The following is a 12,535-nucleotide window of genomic DNA, read 5'->3' on the forward strand; positions in this document are numbered from 1 at the left end:
GCATGAGTACTGAGTTTGCAAGTGCTTTATTTCTTTTTTTGAAAGAAGAGTTGAATTTAGCTCTACAATCATGTCACTGTTACCCAGTCACAATACAGAAATATTTTCTTGAGTGGGAGAGAGAATGACACTCCAGCTAGTCATCTGGGGATTGTGCACAACCCAAGCTTATTTACAATACAGCCTGTAGAAGTTGTGCTGTGGAGCCTGCAAATGTCATCCACCTTGGGGCTTTTTCTCAGTAAAGAAAATGTCTATAACCCTAACCAAAGAACAAGCAGATGTTTCCACCTAAGATTATTATTTTTTATTTGTTTTTTTGGCATGGGTTTTGACCAGATGCTATTAAAAGGTGAATGAACCTTGGAAAAACATGCTTTCTCTCTTTTTGTTTTTACCAGTTGTTGTTTAGCAACACAAGACTGAGGTTAGGAGGGAAAAAATCATTCTGCAGATTTTATTAGATAGCTATTAAAAGTAGCAAATCAGAAAGATGGTACCAGTGAAGAAAGACCAGTTTTGGTCATGAAAGTATATGGTGGATTCTCTCGCCTGCCTCCTTAAACAGCTATGTTCTGGTAAGAGGTTGTAGAGCAGAATTCAAGATGGCAACACCTTAAACCGTAAATCAAACAGGTTTCATGTTTTACTTGCAGTTGTGGTTTTGGTGTTTCAAACATCTGTTTGTCATGTCCATTAGTATAAAAACTTCAAAGGGATCTAATGTTTTCCCAGAAGGTATCTTTGCAGTAACCTCAATTTTTCTTTCTCAGCTGATGTCAACAATCTCTTCTTATTGTCTCAACCTTCACATAAAATGAAGTTTTTACTTAAGCAGAAAGAATGTGATGAATATATAGTTGTTTCTGTTCCTTGGGAATAAATTAGTTGTAGATCCATGAATTTCTCAGTTTAAAAAAAAGTTAATGGGGGTGAATAGGAGGGAAAAGAGTGTTTATATTTGTAACAACCCAAAATGTATATAATAAAACATCTTTTTTTTTTTTTTTTTTTTTGCAACTGCTGGGTATGATCCAGCCCAGAGCTATGGCTCTGGGGGTCACCTTCAGTCTAAAGACAGCAAAATCTGTTAATTTCTTGTGGAAATTCGAGGTAGTTTTAAGGATGTGTAACTTGAAAAGTGAGTGACAAATTAAGGTTTCATGTGCAAGTTAAGTGACTGGCTTCTTTGGTCATTGTCTCTCTGTAAAAATAAATCTTCTTGCAAAGCTCATTAATAGCTTCATCATTGGTGTTCAGATAGCATGTTCTTTAAAAAGCAGTGTGTGGTTGTGTTGATGGGCACACAACTCTGTGGAAGCACTAAGACCCAATAACTTGTACGCTTTAAATGGAGTAATTATCCTTGGAAAGAAAGCTGTAACAAACCTAGAGAGTATATTAAAAAGCAGAGACATCACTTTGCCTACAAAGGTCTATATAGTCAAAGCTGTGGGTTTTTTCAGTAGTCATGTATGTAAGAGTTGGACCATAAAGAATGCTGAGTGCCAAAGAATTGATGCTTTTGAACTGTGATGCTGGAGAATACTCTTGAGAATCCCTTGGACATCTAGGAGATCAAGTCAGTCAATCCTACGGGAAATCAACCCTGAATATTCATTGGAAAGACTGATGCTCAAGCTGAAGCTCCAATAATTTGGCAACCTGATGGGAAAAGCCAACTCTTTGGAAAAAACCTTGATGCTGAGAAAGATTGAAGGCAAAAGGAGAAGAGGACAGCAGAGGATGAGATGGTTAGATAGCATCACTGACCCAACAGACATGAATTTGAGCAAACTCCAGGAGATAGTAGAGGACAGAGGAGCCTGATGTGCTGCAGTCCATGGGGTGGCAAGGCATCGGCATGACTTAGCAACTGAACAACAACAAATGTGAACTATATCTCAGTAAAACATATTTTAAAAAACATCAATATATAATTATATTTGAGAAGACTGTGGGGGTTTTCCCTTGGTAGATTTCCCTTGGCATCTGTGTCTGCATTTGGGTTTCCCTGGTGGCCCAGACAGTAAAGAATCTGGCTGCAATGCAGGAGACCTGGGTTCCATCCCTGGGTTGGGAAGATACACTGGGGAAATTCCATGGTCAGAGAAGCCTGATGGGCTACAGTTCATGGGGTCACAAAAAGTCAGACATGACTGAGCATAAGTTACAATTAGATATGTAAGGAATGTCTGTGGCACTTTTAAAGAAGTTTTTACTTTAACCTTTCTGATTAGCCACCAAATTAATGATTCTTGCAGCATAGAATAAAAGGGCCTCTATTATAGGATTCAGAGACACAAACGAAAACTTGCCAAATATAGTAAAGTGGTAAAGGAGCTTAGGATTCGCAGATATAAATGTGTTTAAGTTACAGAGGGTGCGTTTGTGTCTATTTGTGTGTTTAACAGGTAGATAAACAAATAGAAAATAGAGCTAAATTTACTTGTGTTGATATTTATGTCTTCGTTTTCTTGCTGTCCATTGACTAGTGATTTCACATCTGTTGAACCTGAGAAAAGTAATAAAAGAGTCATTAATTTTCATTAATAAAAGATTCATTAATTAACTAATTCATTAATTCAGAAAACTCTGATCTGACATCTACAAGGGACCCTGCATTATTCTAGATTATGGAGATGTGAGCACAAATAAGATAGGTCCCTGTGTGTGCTTTTAATGTCAGTTTTTAGCTTTTAAAGGGAATTCTCTTTATTGTATATATATTTAAAAAGAATACATTTTATTTATTTAGTAATGCTAAATAATGATTTATTTAGTAATGATTAAATGCTAATAATGATTTATTTTGTAATGCTAAAGAATATTCACAAATATTTGGCCTCATATTTATTTGTGAAGCAACAAGGTCTCTTATGCTCTTCTTACTAGAAACTCTAAATTCCATATCTCCCCACAGAAATACTACTTATTTTCATATATGACAGATGAATACTTTATGATTATCCCTATGTCATTTTTCCCCCTTGGTATTACAGATTGACACACACAAGACTAAGAACAGCAAATTAGGGATCAGGAAACATGAATTCTCTCTTCAGCTCTGTTCCTAAGACCCTGAATGACCAGAGGCAAACAGAGGCTCATCTCTAAAAATAGGACTAGGATGGAATTGGGATATGTCTTCTCTAATGTTTCCAGTGCTTGCAGTCTCTGGGGTTGTTGCACCTCCTTGAGTGTAATATTTTTAAGGGGCTTGGAGTCATCAATGAGGACATGTACAAAACACATGAAATTTAGAACATATGCATCTTTTCTGTAAGCATACAAAGTGCATTCCGGAACGTGAGTTCCCTGAAGTTTAGGACCCTGTTGGTCTCATTCATGGCAATACCAGGAGTTAAATAAATATTTTTTAAAGAATGAATACATATATATTAGTGAGACATATAAATAGAGAGGGAGGAATAAGAAAGGAAACTTTAGATCTCAAAGAAAATCTAAAACAGAGGTCTAACTACTGGAAGAGTAATAGATTGAAGTAGAAAAACCAAAAATAGATGTTTCATTTTGTTTTGTTTCCTCAAAGTATGGGACAGCCTGATGGCAGATTTAGATTAGGAGAGAGTACACAGGTAGGAAATTACTCATTTACTAAGCAAATATTTAAGTATCCTCTCAGTATTATTGTAATGGTTATCAAACCTTTTGATCTCACAACCTTTTTACACTTTCAAAATTACTAAGGATCCAGAGGTATTAATATTTCATGTGTTATGTCTGATAGGTACCACATTGGAATTGAAACTGAGAAATTTAAATTTTTAAATTTAACTCTTAAAATAATGATTGTAAGCCCTTTACATGTTAACATAAGTTATGAAAAATAATTTCCAAAATGAAAAAAAAATCTTTAGTGAGGCGATTAGCACTGATTCACATTTTTGTAAGTCTCTTTGATGTGTGGTTTAATAGGAGACAGCAGGCTTCTCATACTTGATTCTGCAGTCAGTCTATTGCAGTCTGCTGTTTGGTTGAAGTATATAATATTATGGAGGAAACCCAGCCTTAAAGAGGTATGGGGTTGGAAAAGGGAGGCCCTGAAAAACCCTGAAGGATATGAGGAACTCCCAGGGGTCTTCATCCCACATGGGGAGGACCATTGTCTTCCAGCATGGTGAAACATGAGCAGTGAATTTTGTAACTGAAGAGGCGATATGATATTTCTAGCTGAAGAAGGTATTGATGTCCAAATTAAAAGAAAAAAGATATAAGTAAGAAGCAGCTCGGACTGGAGACAGGTATGTGGCTTCCTGTTGTGAGAGAGATGAGGGAATCTGTAGCTATAGGTTTGGAGAATGTCTGGTATGACTATGATTCCCCTAGGAGGGTGTAATGAACATCTGAGAATATGCCACCTACTGGCATACAAGGTGGTCAACATTCATCATTAAATCCAAAATCTCTCAAATAGAAATGTCTTTTTCAACTCAAGGATTCTTTCATAAGGAGAGATAATAAGTGAAATGTTAAATGTATATTTAAAGCATTTGTTTCTATTATGATGCCTTGTTTCTGATTGTTTTTCCTTTGCTTTTTTCCAGACCATCCAGACCTTTCAAGTTACCAAAAAGGTAAAGTAGTCTGGATCATCTTATGAAATAAGTATGTGCTTTTCCCATCTTAGTATTTTCTTTACGTTTTGCTGCTGTTTTTGCATTCCTCGTGTGTATTTTTGTGTAGGAAAATTATATTTCCTCTGATTTGGCTGCTTGAGGAATCCTGAACTCCAGAAAGTGGTTTTAATCCCAAGGGAGTCTTTTAGCCTTTAAATTCTAGTTGGGTTTGATCATTTATGGGCTTCCCTGGTGGCTCAGCTGGTAAAGAATCTGTCTATAATGCGGGAGACCTGGGTTCAGTCCCTGGGTTGGGAAGATCCCCTGGAGAAGGGAAAGGCCACCCTCTCCAGTATTCTGGCCTGGAGAATTCCATGGACTGTACACCATGGGGTCGCAAAGAGTCTGACACGACTGAGCAACATTCACTTTCACTTTGACCATTTATATTTGCATGATTATTTTGAATTCTTTCCTGTAAGGCTTGGCTTCTCAATGTCTTACTTATTGATGAGAGAGAAACCATCCAGCCAACTGCCATGACTTGAACTCACAGCAGTTTATTTCAGATGGCTCGTCTGTGTCTCTTTATAAAAATTTTGTTATCATGTTAAGATGGAGGTACTCTTTTATGTGAAAATTTTTAAGTTTTCATTTTTTAGTAGAAAATCAAAGTTTTAAATGGACAAGTGTTTCCCCAAAAAAGCATTGTCTCATCAGATGTCCTTTTGTATGGTGATTCCAGATATGAGGTTGTTAAGAAATTCTTCATGATATTTGAAATTCATTTGCTAAGGAAGCTCAGATGCTGATAGCTCTGAAGCCTTCCTCAGGAGAGTTATTCTCTCACTGGAGTCAGATTGCTACATAAATTTTAATTAGTAAATTCCTTTTATATTTAAAAATATTAATTTTTAAATTGTAATCAAATAGACATAGCATAAAATTCACCATCTTAACCATTTTAAAGTGTTCACTTCTGTAGCATTCACATTATTGTACAAACATCACCACCATCCATCTCCAGAACTTTTTTCAACTTGCAAAACTGAACCTCTGTACCCATTAAATAGTACCTGCTCATTTCTTCCTCTCCCCAGCTCCCGGCAACCACCATTCTCCCCTGTCTCTATGAATTCCATTACTCTAACATTTCATGAGTGGAAGAGCACAGCATTTGTCTTTTTGTGACTATCTGATTTCACTTAGCATATTGTCCTCAAGTGTCATCCATGAGCATGCATCAGAATTTCCTTCCTTTTTAAGACTGAATGATATTCCATAGTATGCATATACTACATTTTTTTAACCCGATTTTGCAACAAAAAAAATTATGGAAAAAAGATGAAGGACAGAGATTATACAAGCAAATATGACGCATGAAGAAAATGAATTTCCATTTTTCTGGAAATAATAGGGTCTTCTTAAATGACAAAAAGTTTTACAGTTTGAAAGAGTCATATGTTTTGTGTTTTTTTTGTATTTAAAGATTTTATTTATCCTTAGATTCTAAATTTTTCAAAGGCAGTGAGTGTCCACAGTTTTTTTTCTTCTTTTTTTTAATTTTTTTATTTTACTTCATTTCACCCCACAATACTGTATTGGTTTTGCCATAATATGTATTTTTCTCTGTTAAAAGTTTTGTATTCTTAAAGTTTTAATTTATTCTTTTCAGTATACGCACATGTAAATATAATTTCTTCCTAAAATTCGCTTTTTCTGATTCCCCTTCCCACCCTAGCTGGAAGTAATCTTTTCCTTCATAGAATTCACAAAATTTTTTTATCTGTATCCCTGTAAAAATGTACCTCTGTTGACCTAGTTCTGTAGGTATTTGTGTACCTGTCTGATTTTCTGAATTAGGCTCTAAGTTCCTTGAGGATAATATCCATATCTACTATGATTTTATTCCCAGAAAGATACTAACTGTTGAATGAGTCTATTACTTCATAAGAAAGAGTTCTGTACTGTTTTCTTCTGTGAAATTCCATAAGCTTCAAATATTCCACTAAATTGATAGTTGATGCCACTAGAAATGGCACCCCACTCCAGTACTCTTGCCTGGAGAATCCCATGGGCAGAGGAGCCTGGTGGGCTGCAGTCCATGGGGTCGCGAAGAGTCAGACACGACTGAGCGACTGACTTCCCTTTCACTTTTCAATTTCACGCATTGGAGAAGGAAATGGCAACCCACTCCAGTGTTCTTGCCTGGAGAATCCCAGGGACGGGGGAGCCTGGTGGGCTGCCGTCTATGGGGTCACACAGAGTCGGACACAACTGAAGTGACTTAGCAGCAGCAGCAGCGACTAGAAAAGTTAGGATTAGTAACATTTAGAAACGCTTACCCTTAAAAGAGAAGAGGGATAAGGAAAATATATTAAAGGAAACAGAAGGGAAGAAACTCAGGAGGAAGAGATATTTTTAGGAAGCAAGCGATAGCTAAAGTGTTAACTATTGCTTAGGTAAAAGAAGATGAAAACTAAGACAGTTGACATTGGCAGTTTCAGAAGACTCATCAGAGCAAAAGCCAGGCTATTAGGGGTTAAGGACTGGGTAGTTGGTCAGGAAAAGAGTACCTCAGGTCCGAGGTACTCATACTCTCTAAAGCCTGGCTCTCCACTCGGAAAGGAAGGGGAGAAAGAGGAGAGGGTTTCCAGAAAGGCAGCAAAAGTCAAAAGAAAAACATCTTTGTAAACTAAGAGAGGAAAGCTTATTCTGGAGGGTCTTATTGTAATACAAATGGTCCATTTAAAACAGGTCCCCCTTATAATGTCACGTGAGCATAAGTTCGCCCTGTAAGATACTTCAATTATTTGTTTTAACAGTTATTGCTGATATTTTTCCAGAGTAAACCCAATAATAACGTGATTGAGAATCTATGAGTATGTTTGAGAGACTTCCCATGTATGTGTGTGTGCTTAGTCATGTCGACTCTTGGCGACCCCATTGACTATAGCCCACCAGGCTCCTCTGTCCATGGGATTTTCCAGGCAAGAATACTAGAGTGGGTTGCCATGTTCTCCTCTAGGGAACTTTCTGACCCAGGGATCAAATCCAAGTCTCCTGCACTGCAGGGAGGATTCTTTACCACTTGAGCTATCAAGGTCCATATACCTCATGAAAACTTTAGCAGGGCAGGAACAGCTTGAACCAGGGTGCTAGGCAGCCTGCCCACTCACTCAGATCTGCAGTTCACCCACAAACGCAATCCATTGTCCCTGCTCCTTCTGTTATCTGTCATTTTATAGAAGGAGAATGAATCCTTCATATCTGTACTGTTTGATATGTGACCTGTTGAGATGATGATGTGCTCTTTCATATTGGGTTGGTCAAAAAGTTCATTCAGGGTTATCCGTACCATCATATAGAAAAACCCGAACAAACTTTCTGGCCAACCCAATACAACAGTGCCACGGGTAGTGCTGTGGGCCTAACCTAAGCAGCTGATCAGCAGTAGGGCCTCGAGGAAAACCATCACCTGGTCAGTCAGTCACTAAGAAATGACTGCCTGCTGTCACCCAGGAGCCAGAGAAGTGGATGGCATGTACAGTTATGTTGTAGTTTGGTCTAAAGATGTACAAGATTAGATCAGGCAGATGAAAGACAATTACTACATGGTATACAGAGGAAAATATTATAGTAAAAGAGTGGTCCTTTGGAAAATTCTTCCAATGCATGTGTAGTTGACTTTTCAGAGAAAAGAATGTGCAGGTCCTTTATTCAAATTTAAACTTAGAATATGTACCTTGAACTCAGATGCATCATGAAGGGAATTAGCTAGAAAAATATAGCTGTAAGATTTATAGGTCATTTTTAATTTCCTTTACTTCTCCAGTTTTCCTGCTTTATTAGATTTTTGTCATAATATTACAACCATTGTCTGGGTTTCATATTATACATGAAACTTTTGTTTCCCACATGGTGCCCATAGCTACACAACATCGTAGCATAGACAGCAGGAAGCAGAAATAGCCTCAGTCACTGTATGATATTTAGGAGAAACCACTGTCTGAGTGATATTTACTCAAAAGAGTTAGGGCTTTCCCCCTGTGGAGCTTTATGTCCTCAGGATACTGATTCCATTTCTTAAGTGCAAGCAGTTGTCTCTAGGAAAGGTTAGCATGTGAAGCATGTACTGTGTGAGGAAGTGGACTTGTAACAGGGTAAGGTTAAATGTGTTTGGAAGAAATATGCTGAAATCACTAATACCGTAAAGTTTCCATGTGTAGTCCGTGCACGGATATAGTAGAGAGCAGTGCTGTAAAATCAAAACCAAATGTTTTCAAAAGCAAGAAAAAGCAATTATTGAACAAGTTTTTAAGATTGCTGTGCATGTGTGCAGATTTTTCAAGAACACAAACAAAAAGTCATTATATAGGTAAATTAAACCACAGTATGAAAACTAAGCAATTCGGGGCCCATGGCCTTCTATTGATAACATGTTTGTAGGTAAAAATGTATAACTTCTGGTTTATTTGAAAGAAAATTGATCCATTTAATATAAAGTATAATGAGTAATTGTGTAAGCCTGGAGCCCTTTTCACTTCATAGGGCTGATATTTTAAAGGTCTAAAATGTAAAGGACTTTTTTTAAAACCTGAAGCAATGAACAGAAAGTCTCAAATGTGCTATTGACAAAGGATTTTATTGCTTCAAACCAGTTACTTTCATCTTGGTTTGCACTTGGTGGAGGAGGAAATAAAGTATAGAAAATATAAGCATTGGGTGTGTTCTGGAAATACGAACAATTCTGACCACTTGGTGTTTACATTTGAACAACTACAATCAACATATTGTGATTTATGTGTGTTCAATACATTCAGAATTATTCTTGAGTTATTCCACCTTACCTAGCATAATTTTTCCTTAATGAGTTTTTAAATGCAGAACTTACAGTTAGTGAATTATGTTCAAACTTGAAGTCCTTTGGGTCTATATGATTTTGCACAGAGAAATTAAGAGTGTGGCTTAGGAATTTAATTCTAAATGACAGTTTTGGAAAGCATCTGTTTGTGGCAAGTTGACTTATTCTTGATGTCTTTTGTTTCTCTTGTGTTTGAAGCAAGAGATGATATCATAGTGGCTAAGAAGCCAGACTCTTAAACCAGACTACCTGGCTTCCTAGCTTTGTGACTTTTTTTTAAAGATATAATTGATATGTAGCATTATATTAGTTTCAGGTGTATAACATAATAATTTGATATTCATATGTATTGTGAAATAATCACCACAATAAGTCTAGTTAACATTCATCACTACACAAAGTTACAAATTTTTTTTCTTTCTTGTAGTGAGAACTTTTAAAATCTACTCCCCTAGCAGCTTTCAAATATACAGTATAGTATTATTAACTATAGTTACTGTGCTGTACATTACAACCCCAGGACATACTTGTTTCATGACCAGGGCCAGCTTATGACTTTGAACAAGTTATTCAACCTGACCGTGCCTCAGTTTCACCTCATAAAGTTGTTGTGAGAATTCTGTGAGATGATAATCTATGTAAAGAATCAGAGCAACTGGAACTCTTAGTGGGTGCAAGCTATTATTCTTTATTCTCCTAAGGTTGCTTTTAAAAGAAAAATAATGAAAAATGCCTGGGCAAGTGCTCCCTTAAAGCATAATTATGTTATATTTTAACGTCCTTATTAAAATTTAATGTGAATATCTCCATGAAGCCAGATCTATGAAGTTGAGCGATCAGAATATAAAAATCAGCCATCTATTCTTAGAGACATCTTGTAGCTTTTTTCAGAATTGTAGAGCCACAAGCTTTCTTTAAACTGCCAGCATGATTTTGAAAAAAAAACTCAAAGTATCTGAGTAAGAAGTCTATTTCAAATGAGCCAGAAATAGCCATCACAGCAGCCCAATGAGCTAACAGTGTTGAGACTTGAATAGTAATTGTCCAGAAATTAGATGTTTCTTTTCTTCTCTGATAAAAATTCAAGAAACCTGAAGTTGGCAGAATACATTTTGAATTTTAGAAGAGTTCAGTTTAGTCAACTTCTATTTAAGCACTAAGTTGTTAGCAAGAACTGCAAGCATCAGGTTAGGAAGGCCTGGTCCAAGATCTTATGGAAGGGCCCAGAAACAGGTCTTTCAGCGGAAGATAGTGAATGAGGGTATGGGAAGGGTATTGGGAGAAATGACTTGACTGTGGGATATGGTAACAGAGAGGAGTTTCTGAGGTATAGTAAGAAACCACAGCCAGGCCATGGTGATTAGAGAATTGAGGGAAGATAGATACATGGGTGTTTGTTCATCTAATCAATAGATAGTGACCAGGCACCTTTTAAAAGACACCGTTTTGCAGACAGGATCATCCATATCATTTTTCTGTTTGCCCAGCAGAAATAGAGACACAGACGTAGAGAACAGCTGTATGGATATCAAGGGGGAAGAGAGGATGGGAGGAATTGGGAGATTGGGATTGACATATACATACTACTGATACTTTGTGTAAAATAGATAACCAATGAGAACATACAGGGAACTCTACTTAATGCACTGTGGTGACCTGAAATGGAAAGGGATTCCAAAGGGAGGGGATATATATATATATATGTATGGCTGATTTGTTTTGCTGTACAGTAGAAACTAACACAATATTGTAAAACAACTATACTCCAATAAAAAATAATTTTCAAAAAAGAAAGTATATAAATGTTTAGCAAAAAGAAAGAGGCACTAATATTGTACTAAATCAACCACTCAATCAAATCAAAGTCTCTGCCCTCATGTAGCTCACAGTCTAGTGGATAAGTTCATCATTGTTCTATGTCCAACTTTTTGTTTTAACTAAAAGAATGGTTAATAGGTTTATGGGGAGGTTTCAAGTTGGTTTGGTTATTCTTAAGACTTATAGGCTTTCCTGGTGGCTCAGCAATAAAGACCCCGTCTGCCAGTGCAGGAGATGCAGGTTTGTTCCTTGGGCCGGGAAGATCCCCTGGAGAAGGAAACGGCAACCCACTCCAGTATTCTTGCCTGAAGAATTCCATGGACAGAGGCAGCTGGCAGGCTGCAGTCCATAGGGTCACAAAGAGTTGGACATGACTTAGCATCTAAAACAACAATTCTTAAAGCTTTAGCTGAACCTGTTTATGGGCTGGGTTCTTTTTCAAGAAGTGATGGAGTGAAAGTAGGGAGAAAGAAATAACTGGAGAAACAAAAGTTCTGGAAGAGACTGCAAAGAGGATGGAGCCTCTGTTAAAATATATTTCTTTCCACTTAGAAAGTGTAGATTCAAGATCTTTTTCCTAGGCACAGATAGAGCAATGAAATATTACGTGTCAGAAATGGACATTATGCTCACTTTCAGGTGGTTAGATAGCATCACCGACTCCACAGACATGAATTTGAGCAAACTCCAGGAGATAGTGAAAGACAGGGAAGCCTAGCATACTGCAGTTCATGGAGTCACAAAGAGTAGCACCTGAGGAGCGACAGTTTATAATATCATTAGGTCTTTCATTGATAAATACCGGTACTAGGTCTGAAGTAGGAAGAATTAACTAATTGCTCCGTTAGGTAGTGAAAAAACTTCACTCTGCTCCTAAGAGGCTTTCTCTGTGCTCTCTCTCTGCTTTTGTAGTTACGCAGCCCTGATAGCAGACTGGCCTGTGGTTGTCCTGGGCATGTGCACGGTGTTCATCGTGGTCTGTGCCTTGGTTGGAGTATTAGTGCCAGAGCTTCCTGATTTCTCTGATCCACTGCTGGTAAGGAAAACTGAGCCAATAGAATCTGCTCGTCTATTTTATGTAGCCTTCCACCATCTCAAAAGAATAAGCATTTTAGGACACTTTATCTTATGTTATCTAGTACCCTCTCTTTTGCAACCTTCTCAAGCCATCAGTAAGTATAGTCACTTTCTGAAAGAGGGAAGACTTGTCTGTATTCTCAGGTTCTCAAAGGCAGTCAAGGAACTCGCTCACCTTCAAACATCTGGAAAGCTG

At 37.3% G+C, this 12,535-nt stretch overlaps 1 protein-coding gene across 6 annotated transcripts in view; it reads left to right on the plus strand.

Moving 5' to 3' along the window:
• DISP1 (dispatched RND transporter family member 1) overlaps nt 1-12,535 on the plus strand; it is a 244,318-nt gene that overhangs the window by 216,797 nt on the left and 14,986 nt on the right. For all 6 annotated transcript variants that reach the window (XM_060396337.1, XM_042257108.2, XM_042257110.2 and 3 more), the window contains 2 exons: nt 4,569-4,598; nt 12,175-12,298. In XM_060396337.1, the coding sequence (XP_060252320.1) occupies nt 4,569-4,598; nt 12,175-12,298 (154 nt within the window). The remainder of the gene's footprint in view (nt 1-4,568; nt 4,599-12,174; nt 12,299-12,535) is intronic.

This window comes from Ovis aries, chromosome 12 (assembly GCF_016772045.2).
Source record: "Ovis aries strain OAR_USU_Benz2616 breed Rambouillet chromosome 12, ARS-UI_Ramb_v3.0, whole genome shotgun sequence".
Lineage (NCBI taxonomy): Eukaryota > Metazoa > Chordata > Mammalia > Artiodactyla > Bovidae > Ovis > Ovis aries.